This window comes from Gekko japonicus, unplaced genomic scaffold (genome assembly GCF_001447785.1).
Source record: "Gekko japonicus isolate JY-2015 unplaced genomic scaffold, Gekko_japonicus_V1.1 scaffold200, whole genome shotgun sequence".
Classification (NCBI taxonomy): domain Eukaryota; kingdom Metazoa; phylum Chordata; class Lepidosauria; order Squamata; family Gekkonidae; genus Gekko; species Gekko japonicus.
Genome location: NW_015160214.1, coordinates 91,606 through 115,350, shown reverse-complemented (window position 1 = coordinate 115,350; position 23,745 = coordinate 91,606). Strand labels below are relative to the sequence as shown.

Here is a 23,745-nt window from a genome sequence, read left to right as displayed (position 1 = left end):
ATCCTATTCAGCTAAAAAGTGCACTTTGTAATAACAGGTTCTGTCACCGAGAAGACAGGAAAATAAATACCACACTCAACAGTATTATGTAAAGGACTTGCAAAAAAACTTGAAAAATGACAAAAAGACGAAAACACATGTGATGACAACAGTTTCTCAAAACATGGTATACTGGTCTGACTAGAGCACTGGTGGTACATTTACTAAAAATCGCAGTAGTTCCCGCCAGAATTCAGCACTATGCAGAGACAGAAACTTGGGAGTGCCATTTCCTAACCTCTAGGTTCTAGCCTGGTCAATCGTTAATAAGTGAACAATGCAGTTGAAGGGGCCCAGAATTACAACTGACCTCTAGCCTACAGAGACGAGTTCCCCTGGAGAAAGTGACAGTTTCAGTACACCACAGATTCTATGGGAAATCCCTCTCCATATTCCCCTCTCCACAGACCTTGTCCCCAACTCTCCAGAAATTCCCCAGGCTTGTGTTGACAGCTACAATCTACTTGCTTTCATTGTATTGTTAAATATCATCCATATATATTTTAGACGCTGTTTTAATCTTTTAAATGTTTTGGTGCTCGCTGCCTTGGGAACCCTATTTGGGTGGAAAGTCGGCCCAGAAACACCCCCCCCCCCCCTAACACAAAAAAACAAAACAAACAAATTCATTCTTAAACTTGGGAACCCTATTTGGGTGGAAAGTCGGCCCAAAAACCCCCCCCCCCCCCGTAAATTAAGAAAACCACAAGGAGTACTTTGAAGATTGCGGCTTGTGGAAAACTTGGTTAGAAAGTGGGCAAGGAAGTTTTCAAATCTGTGCGAAAGTGCCCCGAGACGTTTGTTTTGCGTTTTTGCTTCTAACGGCCACCCCCTCTGGGATTTGTCCCCCATAAGGACGGCCAAGGCACACGAAGCGTCAGCAGGACAGCCCTGACGTCCTCCGAAGTAGCTACCAAAGGGAAACATTCCAGCCTGTAAGCAACGGCCCGCCTGGGGCATCGAAGTCCAAGAGGCGGAGGCAGTTGCACGACTGCAGGGGCGGGAGTTTCCTCCGCCTACTACGCTGAGGTTTAGGGTTGAGCTCCTCCTTTCTAAGGGCCGGGCTGGGCCGCCTATAAGAACGTGGATCCGCGGCGGAGGCGAACGCTCGGTTACATCGCCAAGGAGGACTGGGTCATTTGGCTTCATTCTCATCGCCGCTGCCGGAGACAGACGCCCCCGAACGCCATGCTGCTGAGTCGCCCTGCCGGCCTGTGCGCCGCTCTCCTGCTGCTGTTCCTGGCTGCGGTGACGGCAGAGTCGGTGAGTGAGCCGACTGTCCTGCTCGGAGGCTAGCGGCGTGATTCTTAGGGCCGCCGCTGCGGAGGACTGTTGAGCTGTGGCTTCCCAGGAGGAAAGAGCATGCGGGGGGAGGGGGCGGGATATCATTTGAGGAGTTGGGAGATTGTGAGTCTCCCTCTTTTAAAAGTGTGGTGGGACGCGCTGTGTGGGGAGTAGGGCTTGGCTAGTGGGCTAACTCTTCTGTATGGTATTGGGGAAGAAAGGGGAAAAAACGGTGTCCTCTTTAAGAAACTGGGAAGGGGCTGGATGTGTCTCCTCGCCTTCTCCATCCAGATGTATAGGCCCTGAGCGAGGTATGCCTGCTTGTAGGGTTAGATTAGACAAGCCCCTCCTAATTCGAATTAAACTCTTTTCTATGAGCTCGCTGCTCGGTTGCCTTTATTCCTCGAGGGGGCTTCTGAGGCCCTCTCAGGCCCTATAGGGACTGCCTGTGGGGTATTTCTCTTATTTAGTAGGATCTAATGGAGACCTGTACACTCACTCCTCCCCACCCCGCTTCTGTCCGGGATGGTTTTTGCCCTTCCTTCCCTTGACTGCCTTGTGGGTCCCTCTGCTCCTTCCCCCTCCTCTTCCTAAAAATCTCCAAATACCAGCACATTTGGCAGATAACGTGCACTGCTGCCTTATTTAGCACTTCCTCAGGCTCATAGCTGTGGAATGAGTAACTGTTGACCCAAAGCCTGGCTCTGGTGCAATTCTTTAACGTCATAGAGAACCCGTTGAGTGAAATTCCCAGGGCTCTGGCAAGTTACAAATTTGGGGTTTTCCTGTACATCTGAATTTGGTTGCTAGCTCACTAATGATAAACTTCCCTCTTCTGTGGTTCCTTCCCTCCTTCCCCCCCTTCCTTGCCCCATACCCCTTTAGCTGTTTGTACAGGTAGTTATTTTTTCTGGTAAACACCCTTGCCTCTCGACCTTTGGCCAAATTTCCTCTCACTGTGAGTATTGTTGATCCAAAGCAGACTTGCTAAGGCTCTGGGAGGGCAGAGAGGGTGATGGGAGAGCTTTGTCTCAACTGATTTAATGGTATTGTATACATGCAAGCAGGAGGAACTTGGGCTTCCAGAGGGAAGGGTAGGTTGCAAAGCAAGACAGAAAGGAGTAGAGGCATAATCCAGGATGAATTGTGACGCCAGTGCCCCATACCTAGAAAGGACATGGTGTTGTTTTGGCTGGTTGAATAAAGACTCTTGTGTGGCTTCCCTGTGTGTTGGTATAATAGGGGATCAAAGATAGCAATGGAATGGAAGACCTGGAAGTATCTTCTTAGTGCCAAACACACGTGCATGTTGTTGGACATCTTTTGCCTGATTGCCCTTTACTGTGTTGGTTTTAGCTGGTGAAATACATAATCTGCTGAATCAGATGGTGGTTCTGCCCTTGACAAGAGGGGACCATTTGGTAACTCTAATTCCATAAACTGGTGAACCATGGAAGCCAGAGTACAAAAATCTTGTTAGAGAGGAACAGCCAAATTACCATCTCTCTCCCCCCCCCCTTAGTCAGGGACTTTCAATAAATCAAGGAGTTTGCAAAATCAGGCCAAATCAGCAGCTTTAACTCAGAGGTTTCTTCAGCTTTCTTATCAGTAAAGTGCTATTGACATACTGCTGGAATCTTATCTTAGCATTTGGTCATGGTAATTAGAGGAATCTCTTGCTTTGGACAGGAGTGCTCTAAATTAGCTAGTCTGAGGAGGATGGACTGTCAAAAGTATAACCTTAGAAGTGTCTCTATGCAGTGGTTGCTGCTGAGCACATCTGGCAGCAGCTGGAACCTGGGACTTTGAAATGGTCAGGTTGCTTCAAAGAAAACATAACTGTGTGATATATTTGTAAAGCAGTGCTCACAGTATAATCTCTTGAGCGCAGAGCCCTGGCTAGATCTGCCCTGAACAGCATTGGACTACTGATGTGGTATAGTGTAGTGGTTAAGAGTGTCAGACTGGGATCTGGGAGATTCGGGTTTGAATCCTCACTCTGCCATTTATTATTATATTATTATTTATTACGTTCCATTTATATCCCACGTTGCTGGGCAAACTGGCTCATTGAAACTTTCTGGCTGACCTTGGGTCAGTCACACATACATGCAGCCTAACCTGCCTCACAGGGTTGTTGTGGGGGTAAAATGGAGGAAAGGGAAATGGTATAAGCTCCTTTGGAGTCCCATTGGGGAGAAAGATGGGTATAAATGAAGTAAACAAATAGTAGTGGATATTTCTACTGCTGGTAGTTTTCTGTGTGTATGAAGGTATGCGGTGTAAAATTATATCCAGTTCTTGAATGTCATGAGAAGTAAAGGTGCCCGAGTGAAGTGTGCCAGTTTGGCTTTCCTTCTTAATGTTCGTGAAGTGTTAAAACAGTAGTAGAATTTCCAAATATATCAATATCAGATTGGCTGAGTTTAGTGTTTTTGAAAAGTGGTGCAGTATTATTAATGATCAAACCGGTTTGGCCCGTCTTACTGCCATGAATCCCTCAGGCTTGTTCTTTCTACTCTTGCCCAGTTTTCTTTTCTGTCTCCCTCAATCAAATCAGGATTGTTAACCTGAATATGTAACTTTTATTTTCAGCCTGTACCATATGATTGGAACAGGCTCAGACAGCCTCTGGATGCAGCTCAGGTGCGCCCTCGTTTGGCAAATGTGGTATAGCTGCCACCTCTGCAGAGGCTGGGTAAGAAATGGGCTTTGTCGAAGTCTTCCCCACCTTCATGAAACTGATTATGAATCTAACTCTGCACTCTAGAACTGACCCAGGCAATATATAGTTGGGAGTGTTTATGGTTCCTAATGTGCCATGTGCGTGCCAGCAATTCTGCTAATCCCAACTGTTAATTTTTGTAAAAGTTTGTAGTTCTTATGGGTAGGGAGTGGGATGTTTGCCATCTGCAAGATGGTAGAAAATATGAAATCGGGATCAAGATAGCAAGTGAAGTCTGAATTCCATTTTTTAACTTGCTATAGGCTTGGGTACCAAGCTGCCTCAAGGTTTCCACACACGAGGGGAATACATTCAGAATTCAGAATAAAAACACTGTAAGTGATTATACGGATAATGACCTGGCATCTGCTGGATTTGTGCTGCTGATGGAAAATACCACATAGATTCCAAGCCACTAGCAGTGGAATCTTAAAGATACTTTCCTGGGAGCAAGCCCCATTGAGTAGACCTGAGTAGGATTCTGAGTTAGCCCCATTGAAGAGTGCCCCCTGGATGTGTAAATTAACTTCAGCTCTTGAGTCACGGTGATGGAGAAGTTTACCTGCTCATGATGTAAAGGAACAATGCCACTGCCTGGACTGGAGTAGTGGGAAGCAGGGAGGCACTTAACTTGCAAGTCAAATAACAGAGCTTTTCTTCCTTGATCGTACTCGGTCAGGGATGGTAGCAGAGTCATGCCCTACCAGCCTCATGTGTTGGCTGTAGCTATTGATGTGCTGTTCCCCATTTCAAATTCAAGCCTTGCCAACAGTGGGATGAAACTCCAGGTGAATACCGATAACAGTATTGGGGAGGATTCCTTGTGTTTAAAACAGATCCTAAAACATTTTAGTTTTCAGATTTTGTCTTTGCTGTTGCCCCACCCCTAATTACTGATTTGTCCTGTTGCTGTAGAGTGATGATATTGGTTCTACCTATCCCTGCATGTGATGTGGCGGTGTTTTGTTACTACTTCCTGGTTCTTTGTTTACAAAAGTGGGTAATTGAATAGGAGGTTAAACAAGTCCGCATTGTTGTGCATGGATCACATAAATTTTCTGTACATAATCTCGAATAAGTGGATTTCATTTTTAAAATGCCTCCAGTGTACACTCATCTGCTCCTCTGCAGAACAGGAAAAATCCACTCAAAGATTAGTTAAAAGCATTACAATTAAGCATATATATGCCCTACCAGACAACCCATGGATAACAATAATGTTAGAGGCCAGGGTATGGTTTCAGTTTACTTTTTAAAAATCCCTGTCCATTTGGGTATGTATGAAAGACCCGAAATATACTTCAAGTATTTAACTATTGCAATGGATGCAAACATTTGATATTATGATTTTTTTTTAATGAAGAATGTGGGGATGACAAACTGTCCCATGAAGAAAGATGGAAGCTGCCAAACTCCATGGTTTTTGGTTTCACATTCTCGTAAGTGACATCTGCCAGGAGTCACTGATTTGGATAGCCACCCAATCGCATGGGAAATTAGGAAAGCCTTTCTTACCAACTTGGTAAAGATCCTAACCCTTGTCACACAAAAAACAACACGCATGAGAGAAAAAAATACCTTGTTTGTGGCAATTTAGATGACCCAGCAAAATACCATGATTCTTAACCTCAGTAACCACCTGGTAAGCTGCCAGTCTGTAGCCACACAATTTGATATGGCATATTGTAGGAAGGCTGGCCCCATCAGATCCACTTTGCAAACTTTCTTCCTGCATAAGCAGCCCATGACACTGGTAGTATATGTATGGTGGTGACAGACTTCTCAAGGTCTATAGAGGAAAAGCTGAATGGGTTGGCAGCCAGCTAGTGACTGTGCTGAATTTCTGGGGCTGCTTAGCTGTTGAAGTCCTTCCTTTCAAAACACTGCCAAGACTTTCATGGCTAAGAGCCCAGAGTTTGAATTTTGCTGGTTTTCAGTGGGTTTCTTATAATGCTTTTAGTGTTAAGCTGGTTTGAAGGTGTGTGTGAAAGGAGAGCAATTCAGATCAACCTTTATGAGCGTTAAACTGGTTTTCAGCCTGCTAACATTAGCAGTGAGGAAGAACAAAGCAAGTTACATTGTCATCTTGATCTTTTTAAAAACAAAAAACCCAGTTAAATTCATACCTTAAATCCTACCAATTCATACCAGAAGCTAGATGGCTTCATAATTCATGTGAACAGAAGGCCCTTAGTATATCAGACTTTGCACTAAAGAACAAGGCTCTTCTGTCCAGCTGTAGGCCAAGACCAGTTGCTTGTTCCCATTTTTTTTAAAGAAGTGTAAATTGCTTGAGAAATGATAGAATGATGTTATCCAGCTTGCTCAGCCTGATACACCTGGTTGTCTCTACATCAAACTGGGTAGGGAAGGATTAAACGTGTGGAAACAGTATGACACACTGCCGTAGTTTATTGGTACTGTAGGCAAGTCGCTACATGAGAAGGAAGATGAATTAGTGGAAACTTGCTCCTGGGGGTGGATACTAACCCCAAGCGCTGTGCTTATGTCACATAGGTAACGGGGGAAAGGCTGCATTGCAACATTAATCGGGAATGAGCTTTGAAGAACAGGCACCGTGGTTCTGTTTGGCCTCCACCTCCTTTTGTGTAGTGCTGTAGGAGGGCTCGTTTAATGGTGTGACTCTTGTGCTGCCAACAATAGCAAGGAATGGAGATGAGAGGAATTTGAGAGAGTTGAGTACATTCTGTGTACACCTGGTGGTGGTGGAAAATGCTGCCAAGCTGCATCCATCTTATGGCGACCCAGTAGGGCTTTCAGTGCAAGAGGTGGTCAGAGGTGGTTTGCCATTGCCTGCCTCTGTGTCATGACCCCGGTCTCCCATCCAAATACTAACAAGAGCTGACCTTACTTAGCTTCTGAGATCTGGGAGATTGGGCTATCCAGGTCAAGGCATGTCCACCTAGACCGTCCCTGTGTTCTGAAAACTCATGTCTCCTTCCTTTTTCTTCCTTTTTTGCTTCCAGTAAACTGAATACTGGGAAAAGAATTTACAACTGGTGGACCTCCTGATGGCACTGGTATTTCTGGCCACTGTGTGATACAGAGTGTTGGACTGGATAGGCCTTTGGCCTGATCCAACATTGGCATCTCTTATGTTCTTATGTTCTTTTTCTACATTTATTATTACAGACTTGCAAGAAGAAAATTTATCTGGATGAGCTTGACCTCATGGCAGTTGCTTTTGATGCCATCATAGGTGTTTTCTTAGACCTGCTGTGACTTCAAGCTAGAAGTGGTTTGCAACAGAATTTGATTCTGATAGGACAAGAGGGATAGCCAAAAAGTATTTCACAGTAAGTTGTGGCAGTAGTTATTGTACCAAGGTACACAAAGTCTGACTTGAAGACATTAAATTTAGGTGGGTAGCGGTGTTGCTCTGAAGCGGCGGAACAAAGTTGGATTCCAGTGGCACCAGGTATAAACTTTCATGGGCACGCGCACTTCTTCAGCTACAATCAAATGGAAATTACCAGTTCATACATATAGGTAGAGGGTAAACAGTATCATAATTTAATTCTAGGCCTTGTAATACTAGCAAAATACGACTCAACGATTGTTTTGAGGTTAAGAAAAATGGTACTCGGAGGACTTGCAGCATGAACTAAGCTGACTTTATTGACGGATGTGTTCACATGACCATTTGCAGGTGAACGTGTCAGTAGAGAAGGTAGCCCAGTCTGGCCATCCTCTTGCAAGTGGTTTAATAAAGGCACTGAAGTCTTACACTGCAATGGAATGCCTGTGCTGTTTCCGCAGAGAGGTGAGGAAGGCATGAGAATAGGTGTTGGGTTTACAGCTATTACTCTCCTCTCCTTCAGTAGTGTGTGCTGCTATGATTCCCAGGATGCTCCTGTCTATCTAAGAAAGTATTACTGTTTGTAGTTTTGGAAGCAAAGCCGAGAATAGCTCTGGGATATTCCTACATTACTTCATTAAACATGACCCCTCTTCCGTACTGATCTTAATGTGTGTGGACGTCACAGAAGTAAGGCACATAGTAATCCCTACAGGAATGACCAGTGCTGCTCCTGTGACCTCAGTGAACTGAAAACCGCAGAGCCTCTTTGGCCCAGGGACCTGAACACTCTGCTTAGGGCAGGCAGTGAAATTGCACTGTGTTAGGGGTGAGAAGTTGGGAGATACATTGTGATTCCTTCTGACACAGCTTGGTGTGTGCTGTCCCAGTTAGCACAGGGAAAGCTTTACTTCTTCCCAGTGCTCACCTGTTTGCTGCTGACTAGTGTGGAGATGAGGTGGGCAGATGTATTGTCCTCCTATTCTCTTCTATGGTTTTCTCCCCCCCCCCCTTCATTGTTTTTCTTATTCTACCACCCTCCTTGACAGTAGGAGCTGGGAGGTAGCAGCTGCAGCTGCTTGGGATTGGGTTTGTTATGGAAAGTCTTAAAAAAATTTAAGAAATAAGTTTAATAACCAAAAGATGATTATTTGCTGATGTTTTGTTGTAAAAACGCAGAAGTTTAGGATATAGAAAATCATAATTATGTGTCTACTTAGCTAATGTTTGTATGAGCTTGTCCTTGGCAGAACTTGGATATTAAGCTCATGCAAGTTCAAATGTACAGTGGCAAGGTGGTGTGTAGAATTAGCCATGGGGGCTGGCTGAATGTGATACTAAGGTATGTGTTTGCCCTTCCCCACAGAAGAGATCTGTGAGCACAGAACTGTCTACGTGCAAATGTACAGTTGGTGAAATGGCTCTTAGGAAAGCCGTGAATTGCTAACTGTTCAAATAGAATTTTTTTTCCAGGAATTATTAGTAATGGTAAACAGGTCTCAGGCTTCTGAGAATTTCACGATGCTTGGAAAGCTCTCTGATTCAGTAGCTACACCATATGTGAATGAATGTTCTTTTCATAGATAGAAGTGGAGCTACTGATTCAATGTGCCTTGGTGTTGCAATTCTAGCACATGAATTGTAGAAGAGGAGTACTTAAAAGAGGCGAAAGGGGCAAAGGAGTAGACTGTCATGCACAGGCCCCCACACTTTAGTGTGTTGGCTGTGGCTTCAGTCTGGCTACCCTGCACTGTGTTCTGCCCATGCACCTAGGGATTGCTTACTTACTGTGCCTTTTCATCCTTGCCCCTTCTTTAAACCAGGATGCTTTAATACAGTGAACAGTTGTTGGGTTTCACACTCCTTTGGGAGGAAAAGCAAGGCTATCAAGGAATGAGTGGGGGCAGAGGCAGTTGCCTGGTTTTGAAGTCGGGTTTAGCCGAAGGTGTGGATGGTGCGGAAATTCTCAGAGACGGGATTTGAAAGAGCTGGTGCCACATATGAACGGCAAAGAACGTGCACAAACACATGAAGTTGCCTTATGCTGAGTCAGGCCATTAGTCTGTTGAGGCCAGTATTGTCCACTCTTGACTGTCAGTGGCTGTCCAGGATCTCTGGCAGAGAGGACTGTTCACATCAGCTGCTACCAGATCCTTTTAATGGCAGCTGTTGAAGGCTTAGAGCACAACTAGAAGTTACAGCATCCATGGGAACGGCCTGTGGACTGCCATTTTAGATTCAAACGTGGCATTTTAAAAACATCATGAGGACCCGATCCTGACTAGGACCATAGCGCGGTGGGACAAGGCACTGTTGTCCTCCCCCTCTCCCTGATGGCTGTTTCGGCAGTGGCAAAGGCATGCTGGGTGGGGGAGGAACCTGTGGATGCTGTAATGTGTAGTTGTGCCCTGAGCCTGGGACTTTCTGCATGTGATGCAGATGATGTTCTACCACTGAGCCACAGCCCCTCCACATATCCATCAAGAATGGATGGATTGAAAGCAAGAGATATTTGGGCAAATGATGGTTGTTCACATTAGAGGGCCACATATTCCACTTCAAAAAACAACAACAACATAACACATCCCTCATCTAACTAGCACATCAGAAAAAAGCTCCCCCTGTATGGCAGTTAGTATTAGATGGCAGTTAGTATTATTTGGCAGTTGCGGCAGTAACATTCCTGGGCATACCGTTTAGGAGTGCAGAGGGGGGAGGGGAGAGAGAAACTTCAGACAATGTAGCTAACCTCTTGGCAGCTGTTCCTAGTCTTAACTGAGATTAAGCCTTTATAATGTAATGGCTCACTAGTGCACCTATAATCGCAGGCAATAAAAAACAGTTCAGTGGAAGTGGAGGCTACAGTTCAACATCACTACCAATAGGTGCTGTGAAGAGTTGGGCCTTCTGTGTACTAGGAATCCGATCACAGTTTTAGTCTTAAATCCAAAGGAGGTAACTGGGTGTGTCTGGAAAACCTTTTTGTCTTTAGGCAGGACTGGAGAGGCAACCTCAGCGTTTGTTGTAATGACTGTTTAGAAGTCGTAGGCTGAGGTGGTCGCTCTCTTAATCAGCATTTTGTAATAGAGGAGTTAAGTTGTGGATGCTTCTAATTTTCTGCCTCTGCAGGGTACTGGGTACTGATGCTGTGCTACGCAGGCAGATAGATTTTCAGGAAATGTTTCTAACAACTGGACTGATGAAGTGTGGTAACACTGGTGACCCTGAAGCTAGAACGTGATTTACTGATTCCCTCCAGTGGCGCACATGCTGGGGTCCGTGAGAGTCTCTGCTGTCTCTTGGTGCCTTCCCATCCAGCCTCGCCGTATGAGACAACAAGGGGTTGAAGCTGCAAAGCTTCCCTTTCCGAACATAATGAAAACACTCAAAAGTTATAATACAGTAGTTATCTTTAAATGTGCTTGGCTATCCTTTTTGTTAAAAGATCTTGTTTGGGCTTATAATCAGTTATATACTTCCTTGGATGGATCTTAACTAACTAAACAAAGGGGTAGTATTCAAGAAAGCACTGCTGTAGTCAAAATCCTGTGGCTTTATGGAATCAAAATCAAATGGAGCTTGGGGGAAGTACCCCTGAGGGTTTTTTTTAAAAAAAAACCCTCCGAAACCACAGTTCTTTACAGAAACCTTGAATCTTCCTCATAAAATGAGCCACACTTCACTTTTATGGCCATCGTAACAGTTAAGCCTTTTGTGAGGACAACCGATAAGCCGGCAAAGTTACCGTCCTTGGTTATTGTCTTAACTTTAAGTGAAGCCCTTACATCAGCTTTCTTCAGCCCACTACTTTAACAAAGCCTGTCTTGGATTACTTTGGTGTCCTATTCTACATTGCCTTCTGCCAGTTAACCCCCTCTTGTTCCCTTATTTAACATTAATAAATCCCTGCGTGATTTTTTTTGCCCTATCAGCTTCAAGGCCACATAGCTCTGTGGCAGGTACAACACTTTTACCATACTGTTGGGATGAAGTACCTGTTGGTTAATGGTCTTTAGACCTTGAGGGCAAAACCCCCCTGTACCTGTGCAATCTGTCTTATTCTGGAAGACAGAATTGCCTGCAGTTGCCTGGGTGTGTCGTAACTGGGTCTAGAGGAGGAAGGCTCTGCGAAATCTCTGGGCCTCCTGATTAGATTGATATGTGTTGTGTTGAATAGACACCTATATAGGATTATGTGGGAGCTCAGCTGTATAAACAAGCCTAGATTGCCTTGCAGATCAGATCTGCTGCGAAGCTGCCAAATTGCTGCCTAAAATCTCTCTAGCAAGTCTGATCACCTTGCCTATCTAGAGTCTGATAACTGTTGGGGTGCCAGACACATGAACAATTAAACCTTCGCTGTCTTGGCATTGGAATGTTATTCGGTTGTTGAGAAACTAGTTCAGAGCGGTGAACATGAAGCAATAGAGAAAACATGGAGATGGTAAGCACCTTTGTGCCTGTTGGGGAGAACTTTAGATGACTGTCACAAGCAGCTATGAATCTTCTGTGACTGGGGAAAAAAAAGTGGTTCTACCACTTGTTGACAAATGGCACCCCGCCCCCAAGAAACCCTCTTTTTAACAGTGGTTCTGACCCTAGCTGGGATATGTTGTCTTGTTGCTTTCCCACTATGAGAAAAGTGGGTGCTAGTTTGCCCAACTTCTATGCTGAAGTACTTGGAGTGCCTGCAGCTCAGCCTATTGGCATCTAGTTGATGGTCACAAACTCCTAATTTGGGGTGGGTGGGAGATCTTTCCCTTGGCCCTATCGGGGCTTTAGCAGCCTGACACACAAGGACAGAACACGTTCAGGTACTCGTGCCGAACAGCTGCCTTGCTTGAGCCACCGCACTGGTTTCATTTGATCAAGGGCACAGCTGTTTCAAAATGTAGCTGATGTTCTTCCATAGTAACTTCCAGCTTTCTGCACAGTAAGCCCTTGTACCTGATACTTAAATGCATTTGAAATAAATGTGTGACTGTAATTTCACCAGAGGGTCTGCTGACAGGAGGAATCCCTAAACTTCCTTGGAACTGACCAGTCATAAGATTGACTCAAGTGATACTTCTCTTTTCCTTCTCAGCTGTTCTTGTAAGCCATGACCTCCTATCTGTCCTGCCGTTGCCCTCCTCCCCTCCTCCCCGCACAGGGTTTTTCAAGGAAGTTTGAGTCAGAATTCTAACTTGCTTTGCTTGGTACAGACTTTCCAAATGGGATGCAAGTCACAAGTGGCAGTTTTCTGAGCTTAGGCTTGTGAATCTGAGAAGCGCTTAAGTTTACCTTGGCAGTCCGTGTGGTCTTGAGGGTGCCTCAGCCAAGTGGTTACGTGACACCCCTGACGGGGGGAGGAGAAATGGAAGGGAGTGCCTGCTCTGGTCTGTAAGGATTGCCTTTACAGCTCTGTCAATAGGGGCCTGTCTAAACAGCACGTTTTGTTTACTTAAGTCACGTTAGGTAAAGCTAGCGAGCTTAGTGCAGTTGTAAGGCTGAACTGAAGCTTTTTAATACGGGCGACTATGTTTTGAAGTCCTGTATAGCCAAGCTAGCCCCATTTCATCAGATCTTGGAAGCTAAGCAGGGTCATCCCTGGTTAGTATTTGGATGGGAGACCATCAAGGAATACCAGGGTCACTGCACAGAGGCAGGCTGTGGCAAACCACCTCTTGAATGTTTCTTGTCTTATGTTTCTTGTCTTGCAAACCCTGCAGGGGTCACTGTGTCTTGACAGCAATGAATGAAAGGGGGTAGAGAATGCTGCTAAGCTAAGTTTGTACACAGCCAAGGGAGTAGCTGAAACAGCTGCTAACATACCATCTAAATAAGTGCCCGCATTTTAAAACTTTGCTAACAAAGGCAAGGGTACCAGTCATTAGTCCATTAGTCCACATTCTAAGCAGTGCTGCTGTTACTGGCATGCTAAGATGCTATTATGGCCAGGGGTCTGATTATGTACTGTGGAACATTATATAACTGTCCAATTCTTGTGTGTGTATAGGACACCAGGATCTTGACTTTGATTGTTTTAAATCAAGCTTCTAGTCCTTGTGGTGGTAGAGACAGCAAATAAGGTGCTTAAATCTCAAGACATGGAAAGCTGATTTCTGCCCCCCTTTTTATCATCCTACGCTTGTATTGCGCATCAGTCATCAGCCTGCATGTCTTTTCTACTTCCTGTTTGTGTGTGGTGGTGGAGGGAGAGTAAGTTACTGTGTTCTTGTAAAAAAAATTTAAATGTTTGTTTTACAGAATTTATTTTCTCCTGTTTGCCCTCACAACTGCCACCAAGATGGCTAACAGAGTAAAACATACATGATAAAATCACATTTAAAAACCATTAAAATCAACCCCTCCAAAACACACAGCATCAAAACAGGTAAAGAGATAAAATATGTACAAAAACATTAAAAACAGCAGTTAAAGCATTTGTCAGGAGTTTTAGCTGGCCTGACTTAAACTATAGGTATGTTCTTCTACAATGTGCAGCATTCTGGTGTAGTTGGTGGTGGTTTCATCTGGGTTCTCAATTATCACTAGGAGTAGACACTAGTAATGTGTAGGGAGTTGGTGGAGTAGAATTTTTATGGCCAGTCTGGGCTTCAATACCTTGGATACTTCTGCCTCCCATTACTAGCAGCAAACGTATGAAATGAAACACAACATAGATTGCAAGAGGAGGTAATTTTTGCAGTGTAGGGTGATGTAGCCAATAAACCGCTTTGACTGGGTGCATTTTTAAGTCCTCCCTCTAGCCCAGAGGTGTCAAACTCATTTGTTATGAGGGCCGGATCTAAAATTAATGTCACTTTTTTGGGCCAGGCCATGTATGCCATAAAATGTAATGCCAGGTACCAAAGATATAAACTTTATAAAGGACACAGAAAAACCCAGTAAGCAATATTATGTTTTACTCAAAGTACAAACAAAAGCAATTGATTTCTAGCAGTGAAAGCAATTGATTTACTGGGGAACCCACAAAAGCCCCAATAAATGTATTTAATCAAAACTAGTTTTTCCCCAAGGGATACCATAAAAGGGGAGTACCTTACATTTGCATACATACCAGTAGCTTGTGGGCCGAACACAAGGCCTGGGCGGGCCAGTTTCGGCCCCCGGGCCTTATGTTTGACACCCTTGCTCTAGCCCTTTGACAGCTTGGTCATGAAATGGGATGCAGGCCTAGTCTGATTAGATCTTGTGTTTGGCCTGTTAAAAGTGGTTTTTAAAAAATGATATATTCCAAGTTGTGAATTGTTCTCTCTTTTTAAAATGCTGAGTTGTATGAATCCTTTCCATTATGTGAAAAGATGCTTGAGAAGTCTCTGGCTCTAACTCCTGGAATAGTCTTGTCCTGTGCAAGATGTGAGCATGATAGGAGAATGTGATGCACAGCGTTCTGACAATAGCTAAAGCGCGAAGCTTAGATGAATTGAGTACACTTGTTAAGCAGAGGGATGCAGATGGGTGGGGGTGAATCCCTTTGTTGTTGTTCAGTTGTACAGTCAAGTCCGACTCTTCGTGACCCCATGGACCACATCACGCCAGGCCGTCCTGTCTTCCATCGGGCTCCGGAGTTCGCTCAATTTCATGTTCGTTGCATCTATGACACTGTCTAACCATCTCATCCTTTGCCATCCCCATCTTCTTTGACCTTCAGTCTTTCCCAGCATCAGGGTCTTCTCCAGTGAGTGCTCCCTTCTCATTTGGTGGCCAAAGTATTTGAGCTTCATCTTCAGTATCTGGCCTTCTTTTAGGATTGACTGATTTGATCTCCTTGCAGTCCAGGGGACTCTCAAGAGTCTTCTCCAGTCTTCTCCAAATCCCTTTAATCTTCCCCAAATCACACTGCTTTGCTGTGTCTGATGGAAGATGATTTGAGAATGTTTGACTTTACCAGCAGATAGTTTGTTGCTTCTGATATGCTCCAAGCTCAAAATAACACTCTTCTTCATGCAGAGAAGGCAAGTAAGAGCTAGGATGTTCATGCAAAGCTTTTGCTGTTGGTCTGGTTGAATTGACAGTGAAGTCCACAACACCCCCAGTGCGCTTCCTCTGGCCACACTTTGCAGTTAGAAGTCGGTACTTGTGGGGCCAAATCTCTTTTCAAGACAGTTGTCTGCAGTGTCTAAAAATCCTATTGAGGAACCTTTTAGGCTAAGGAATTCAGAGTTTTTCCAGACACGTACAAAAAGAAAAAGGGGGGGAAACATGTACGCACTGAAAAACTGAAGAACTCAGAGCTAGAGTTCATTCATGAACACATTCATGTGCCGCTATCACAAGAAAACATATTATTTCATAGCAGTGCATTATTATTACAAAATCTAACCAGTTCAACCAAGTGAAATAATTAATAACTTACTGATGGGGGCCCTGAGAGTTCTTCTGTCCCTGATTCTCAGATGGGGTGAGTAAACTTGGGGTTGGTGATAATTCTTGTGGCTAAATTGTTTCACATAACTTGGCCAAGAGCATTGGTGATCCAAGTTGTGTGTGTGTAACTTAATAATACACCTGCCTTGCTTGTCTTGCAGTAGCCACATTAAGAGATAGCAGCTGACTCTTGTCTGTAGTTTCCTTGCCATCTGTCGTTTCCTTGCAGTTCAACCAAGAGGCTGTTGATCTGCTGTTTTCAGTAAGAATTCACAGAATTCAAGCTCAGTATACGTTATTGAAGCAGGCTTATATACTGCTGTGTTCCATCTTAAATCTATAAGGATTTGAAACTGATGAGATTCATGAGAAGTCTGTGTGTGGCTCTGAATTTGTCTCCAGAGAGCTAACATACATATTGACAGGCCTTTACAATGCACAGTGTGTGTAATCCATGTTGACTCCCAGTGGGATCGCTTACACTACCGTAATGTCATTAACATCACCTACTTTACTGTCTGATTATGTAACAGTTTTTTGTGGGACAATTATCCCCAGTGGTATAACACAATGTGAAAATTAACTTACGTCACATTACCACAAGTTAAAAGGGAAAACTGTTCTCAAAGTCTACAAGAAATAATACACTTTTCTTGCCACTTTAGGCATGTTAACTTGTGTGTGAAAATGTGAAACGGTTTCTTACTAATCATCCTTGAGAGCAATCCTAAGCAGATCTACTCCAAATCCTATATGGGACTGTGCAGTGGAGCTGACCTTCAGGAAAGTGTTCTTATAACTGCAGGCTTACTTTTTGGTTACTATTCCTGTAATGTCGTGCTTGGTCAGGGAAACATCTTCAAGTGTCCACACCTGTGAGTGTACCAGTTCATCGGGATTTTTAAGGCATTGTAGTAGCAGAGATTATGTATGGAGTGTCTGTCTGTGTATAACTGGTGTACAATAGATGCATGCTGCTTTATTTTATGATTTGTGGGTTGCTGGGTTTTTGGGACAAGCTTAATTTTTTTCTTTTGTTAAATTACAGTAAATGTAGCATGCGGTATGTGCGTGTATGGGGGTGTCCTTGGCATTACTGCCTTTACAGCAGTGGTTGTGAATTTAATGTTGTGTGGTCTTATGCTTGGCATTACTGCCTTTACAGCAGTGGTTATATCTTATATCTTCTCAGGAAGTAAACAGAAAGATATATGTACAAGAAAATCAACTCGAGATATGTAAAGCTGATTGGGTTACCTGTTGGTGAACCGTGAGCATGCATAGATTGGAAGGTTAAAAAAGGAAAAAACATGGAGATGGGGGAAGGATGGAGTAATGGCTAGGATGGGGAAAAGATGGGAAATACGTAGGTTTGTTAATAGGGCTACTACACTGGAGCAAGTAACATTTTCATTTTAGCACTTAGGTTCCCCATCCCATCAAATCATAATAGGACAGAATGCAATATTGGGTGTAGATGGCACAAAGCTAGCAGAAGTATTGGCTAGGAGAAATCGTGCAAAGGTTGTAAACACTTCACGTTTGAGAGCTAGTCAAAGGGAGGGTACAGGCCTTTCATGGGACAGTTCTAGTCCATCTGGGAGGAGGCAGGGGTGTGTTGACCTGGAGCCAGTGGATGCCACTCCTCCTTTCCAGACACACTTCTGCATGAGTCAGAAGAGAGTCAAGAACGAGCACGCTAAAGAATTGAGACTGGCAAGAATCATAAAGGCCATTAAAATCAATATCCTTTACTGAATGGCTCTTAAAACTGCTTGGCCCCACACAGGCGATTGGCTGAATATTTTCCACACCCTTTTGGAGCTGCTTGTACATTCATCTGACTAGAATAAGACTGAACCCCAGGGAAAACTAGAATGATTGTTCTGCCCGTTTCTCACACTTAGCACAAAAAAGCACCCCTCCTGAATATAGATTTTGGTCCAAGATCTGTTAATCTGGCGAACATATTTGCCGTATGTTTGGGGTGGACTTTTTGAGAAGACAGATTAGTCTGCAAGTAAGTTTCAATAGATATAGCACGCACACCCTTCCCGAGGGATTCAGTGTGAAAGAGATCCATTCTCCTAGTTCTTGAAGATACTACTTGAATTGTTTTGACTACTTCCTGTACTTTCATGTATGTTATGCAGACAAGGGCAAGTTACGGTAAGCTCTGAAGCTTCAGTCTGCCCCCGTAAGAAATCCTATTGGTCCGCATGCTGGTGAATGAATAGCAAAGAGCAAAATCTACTGCCCTTGGAGAAGCCTGGAAGGAACTTAGGCGATGGGACTTGGATCTGCAGCAGTGCCTTGTAGTGTTCTGTTGCCCCAGAAGGTCGGACCAGAACCAATGGACCAAAGAGTTTTTTGGCAAAACATTAGAAAGAACTTCCTGACAGGGTGGTTCCTCATTGGAACAGGCTTCCTCGGGAACTGGTGGGCTCTCCTCCTTTGGAAGTTTTCAAGCAGGGGCTAGATGGCCATCCGACAGCGAAGCACATTCTGTGAATTTAGGCAGGTCACAAGAGGGAGGGTGGAAAGGGATGAGCCAGTGCTCAGCTCTTGTGGCCCTTTCTTACATGCCCAGGATAATGTCGTTCACCACTTTGGGATAAGGAAGGAATTTTCCTCTAGGCCAGGTTGGCCAGGGATCCTGGAGGGCTTTCCCACCCCCCTTCCTCTGGGTATAGAGCTGGGGTCACTGGGGGAGGGGGGATAGTTGTGAATTCCCTGCATTGTCCCAGGGGAGTTGGACTAAAAGACCCTTAAGATCCCTTCCAGCTCTGTGTTTCTATGTGATTCTAGTTAGGACTAAAAAGTGGGCTTTCCCCACTAGTGCAGATGTGTTTGCTGGGCTAGGTGAGAAGCTCATTTTGAAAAACAACAACTGGGGGTCAGGCTGCCAATGTTAAGATAGAAAGTGTTAGTCTGCGCCGAAGGGACCAGTTGTTCATTCTTCTGGATTTCTTTCTTTTTTACAAGTTGTAGTTTTTACTTAGCACCAAACAGCATCCTTGCTTGTCTCTTTGGCATGTTCTAGAATCCAGCGCAAATTACCGGTAATTGCCACAGTGCTCAGTAGTACAGTGCTGCAATAGCACATTGGGCTAGCAGTGCAAAGGTATGTGTGTGTGCTTGTGCACACTTGGTGGCCACAGCCAAGAATTAAAACCTTTCAGCAATTTGTAGATTAGAAAAGTTGTTTCTCTCACTCCCCTTTCCTCCTAGTGATGTGTTTTTTAAATCTCTCTTGACACCCGTTCTGCGTAAAAAGCTGCTTAACACTCAGAAAACATGCTGCAAATGGATTAAACGTCAAAGTGACAGGCATCTGTAGTTAAAGGATTCTGCCAAAGGGAGCATATTAATAGCAAAGCTTGTGCATGCTGCCGTAATTTCATGGTCAAAAATATGTCCATTACAAGAAGCATCCCTGCCTTTTTTGGTTCAGATATTGTGATGGAATAATGAAGGAAAAATCAAAACCTAAGCAGTCAGCGTCCCAGAGACAGGGCTCTTGAACAGTACTTTCAGGATGGGCTGGGCCATGGCCCAGGGGGGGCAGCCAGCTCACTCCTTCTACCATGCAAGTCACACATACACACCCCAATTCCTTCCTAGAGATTAAGGATGCATTAGATATTGGCTCACTAGAAAATAATTTCGAATTCAGGCTCGATAAAAGTAGTAAAAAAAATTCATCTGTTTGCGGAATATTTGGTGGGGGCGAAGAGGAAGTCTAGCTGAAGAATCTGTCCAATTGATGCTGAAGCCTGGAGGGATGAAAATGGGCCACTGCCATCTATCTAATTCTGCCCACAACAAAAGGAGTCAGAGGGCTTTCCTCAAGAAGAGCATCTATAGGAATATGGCAGGTTTTTAAAAAAAACATTAGCCGAGTTTCAGGTTAGCAAAGTTTCAGTGTACGTGTGCATGAGTTTGCAGGGAGACGTGAGTCACCTCCATTGTGGTTCTTGGAGTGGGGGAAGAAGGAAAGGCAGCAGGAACTAAATGTCTGCTTGCGCATGGGACAGGATTGCCTGTTCACAGCCTTCTTTGTAAGAAATGCCTGCTCATGGAGGTGTATGGGTGTCCCCACCCCACCCCAGTGTTAATGTACATTGGTGCATACTTGTATGGAATAAACTCACCAGGAGCTTTGTCTGGCTCTGCCGTTCTCCATGAGCCAGATCTGGTGCATTTGAAAGAACTGTGCATGAACCCCTGCAGGACAGCTTAACCTCGTGTTATGCGGGAAGCGCACTCCTGAAGCCAACCTGCTTTAAAGAGCAGGCCGTGCCTTGAGTGTTCAAGAAATGAGGCTGCCGCACAAGGCTGGGCTTGCTCCTCCCTCAGGGCATGGCAGGGCTTTCTTTCCTTGGGAGCTGTGGTTGAGGCCCCGGCTAGGGGAGAGGTTCAGAGTGAACTCCCGGCTCTGTGAACGATACAGAGTGATCCTGTTTCCTATCAGAGTTCATCTGGCTATCCTTGAGTCCTTTCAGACTGTCTTGTTTTCCATCAGTGACTTCTCTGGTGAGCACTTTCCGTTCAGTAATGGAGTTGTCTCTCCGCTTGTTCTCTGCCCCGTGAGTTAAAAGTCTTCACCTATTAAAAGTTTCTTATAAAAGGATTCCAGTGTAAGTAGCTAAAGACCTACAGATGTGGGAACAGGAAGACAGAGAGTGACTTGAGCAGGCTTTGTATCTAGGAGAACCAGGTTCCTCTAGAGCACACAAACTGATCGCTTGTTAATGGCTAACTATGTTATCTCCACCACCACCCCAGTCAGAACCTTTTGTTGGTACAACATCCAGTCGTAAAAGTGCCTCTGTGTTCTGATGGCTGCACTCCTGAAATAGCTAATCAAAGCGCCCAGGAATGAGTCTACATGACTGCCTCTTGTCTTGCTCATCCTCTGCTCTGATAACACACACCACCCATTCCTTTCCAGCCATTTACTAGCCCTCCTGCTTGGTCTCTCAGGCCTCTTGTCAGGTCACATGGGCACACAAAGGAAAGTCGTATCTCTGATTCATTGCAATGAATACAGTCTGAGCTGGCATATAGGTGTGTCCCGGCAGTCAACACCTGTTTATTTCTGTCTGCCCTACAAAGAGAACAAAAGTCTGCTTCGGTCTGTAGACTCACAGCTCATTCTCTTTTCATTCTCCCCACCACCCACATCCAACGCCTGTATTCTTTAAATTTTATCCTGCTTGCAGAATCTTCCTTAAAGAGTTCTGTGTCAGGTCTCTAGAACTGGCTGCATGGCCCTGTTGACAAAACTGGAGCCTTCTGCCAAGACTGTAAGGAGGAGAGGCCAAAGCAAGGAGCCCCTGGGGAGCATGGGCAGGAACTAGGGAGCCAAGCGACTTTGGCCCGTGATCTGCTTTGCACCTTCTGAAATTGGTACAGAACTTGCATTTGCATCTAATCTTCTAGAGCTACCGAACAAGACTTCTTGGTACTGTAGGGTTGGCAGGTCTGGGTTGGAAAATACCTGGAGGCTTTGGGGGTGGATCCAAGAGAGGGCGGGGTTTGGGGAGGGGCCTCAGCATGATCCAATGCCATAGAGTCCCCCCTTCAAAGCAGTCGTTTTCTCCAGGGGAGCTGATCTCTGTTAGCTGGAGATCAGTTGTAAAAGCGGGAGAACTCCAGGCCCCACCTGGAGGCCGTCAGCCCTACTACCGAGGAATGGCAGAAGGCTTTCTGACTTCCCCTCCCAGGTTCCCTGTGTGACCCTCCCCCACACACACACTACTGCCACTGATTCAGGCTACCCACTCTGGAACCCAGCTGTTCTTGCACAAAGTTGCCTCATACAGCATTACTTTTCATTCTTCGCAAGCTCTAATGAGCTGGCTGCTGCTGTTTAGCCAGCATGGTAAGGAGCCGCTTTCCCACCGCAAGCCGGTTCCTCAGTCATGTGCTCCCAGTTCGAGTTGGGCTCAAACTACCAAGCAACTTGGTGACTCTGGAGCGGTAAGCTGCTGGCAGTTCTGAATATGCCAAGACGTATTGAACTGAAATGGGGAGCCGCCTGGATCTCTGAGTTCAGCTCTGCTTCTTTGAAGGCTTGGGGCAAATGGGCTATGATGAAATCATGCAGTCTGACATCTGACCCATGGCAAAGTCACTTTGGCTTTTTATGTGCTATAGGCCAGCTTATCTGTTGCCGCTGGTACTGTGCTAATGCCCATATCTGTCATTGAACTGAGCCCCAGCACTGAGGGGTTTTTTTTATTTCCAAAGACCAGCTGCTGAGTTTGCTTTTTAAATTGTATGTTCTTGATGGAGCACTTAATTCAAGTGAGTTAGTGTTTATTACAAAAAAAAACACACCCACCACCCTTTGATCCTCTGTCAGCAGAATTTTCAGATGGGGAAGCAAACAAACCTATCAGTTCCAGCCTTTGTGTAATGATGGTATTTGAATTCAAAAGTCTTAGTGAAGCAAACAACGCCACTTTAAATGTGGCTGGTTTGAAGCATCAGCAGGGTGGGAAAGACTAGCCAGAAGTTTGTTCTGACTCATGGACAGTATGGGCAAGATGGAAGTCTACCTGGCATGGAAAGACACTGCCCCTGTCTCTCTCTCTCTCTCTCCCCCCCCCCCACCTTTGGTTCCTGTTCACTCACCTTCAGGGCCACTTCTGCACTGTAATTTTTGTCACTCATTTGTACCTATTGCTTCGTGGGGGTGGGCCTCCACATGCATTTTGCTCCCTCTGGGACTACTAGAGAGAACAAAACACATTGGGGGGGGGGGAACCCTGAAGCAGTGGGGACAAACAAGTGACAAAAGTGACAGTGTGGAAGTGGCCAATCTCTCCCTGCCTGCTATTGTATGGAGGCCTCCTGCAAGGCAGCCAAGAAAGCATCTATGTTCCCTCCAGCTCTCTCTTGGCTCCTAGGGGACAGGTGCTGCCTCCCGATGATAATCTGGCAACCAAATCTGAATTATTCAATGTATTTGCATGCTGCCAGAGCAGAACAATGTGCGCTACCAATGATTTGGTTGGCCACCCCCAGCATCTATCAGATAATTGCAGCTCCCCTGGCTATATTCTGCTGCAGGCACGCATGCAACAACAGGTATGGCGATGCTGGGCCATGCGTGGCTACAAAGGCTGCAGCCCTGAATCTCTTGCTTCTTTTTGTTTGAGACCTAATTGCCTGCACTCTGATCACTCAGATCTGCTAATCTTTGACTCTGCTTTTTTTCTTTCTAAGGTAAGAGAAACAGAGACAATGGACCCACAGCTCTACCCAGAGGAATTTGCATCTGGTGACTTGCCAGATGATGAAGACTCGAGGCCTGAGTTCACAATTGATGAAGAAGGTGGTGAAGAATTATCAGGTTCAGGAGATGATGAAGGTATGTTAAGGAAGGAGGTGCTTCGTTCTTCACTTGCTAATTCAAGCTGAATAGCCTTTTTTTGTGTGTTATCAGTGTATGGTGTTCTTGCCTAGACTTGTAGCAGACCACAGCTGATGAACCTGAAATGAATGCATCTCTCATCCATATTGTTTGTTTTTTTCCCCTGTTGTCTTGCCGAATACTGCTCAGCCAACTTTAACTTTAGGGCAGGACTCCCCAACTTTTTTGAGCTCGTGGGCATCTTTGGAATTCTGACACATCATGGTGGGCACAGCCACAAAATGGCTGTCACAGACGGTGGAATCAGCCACAAAATGGCTGCTGCAGCTTTAGGGTTGCCAAGTGCTTACCTGTTCCGGAGCGGGGGAGTCCAGCCTTGCTACGGGAGTCTTCACACACGCACGCGTGCGTGCCGCAATCACGTCACACGGAAGTGACGCAAGCACGTCGGGGACATTGGAGGCGGGGCCACAATCATCCGAGGGAAAACCATAGAGTTTTGCCTCGGATGATCGTGGCCCCGCCCCCAATGTCCCCGACTAGCTTGCGTCACTCCCGTGTGACGTGCTTTGGGGATGGGGTTCCCCCTGGGGGCCCGATCCAGTGGCGGCGGGGGATGGG

General features: G+C 45.2%; 1 protein-coding gene across 1 annotated transcript in view; it reads left to right on the top strand.

Moving 5' to 3' along the window:
* Positions 1-1,089: 1,089 nt before the first annotated feature.
* Positions 1,090-23,745, top strand: part of SDC4 (syndecan 4) — a 28,743-nt gene continuing 6,087 nt past the window's right edge. The window contains exons 1-2 of the mRNA XM_015410459.1: positions 1,090-1,302; positions 22,977-23,121. Of these exons, the coding sequence (XP_015265945.1) occupies positions 1,228-1,302; positions 22,977-23,121 (220 nt within the window). The 5' untranslated portion in view covers positions 1,090-1,227. The remainder of the gene's footprint in view (positions 1,303-22,976; positions 23,122-23,745) is intronic.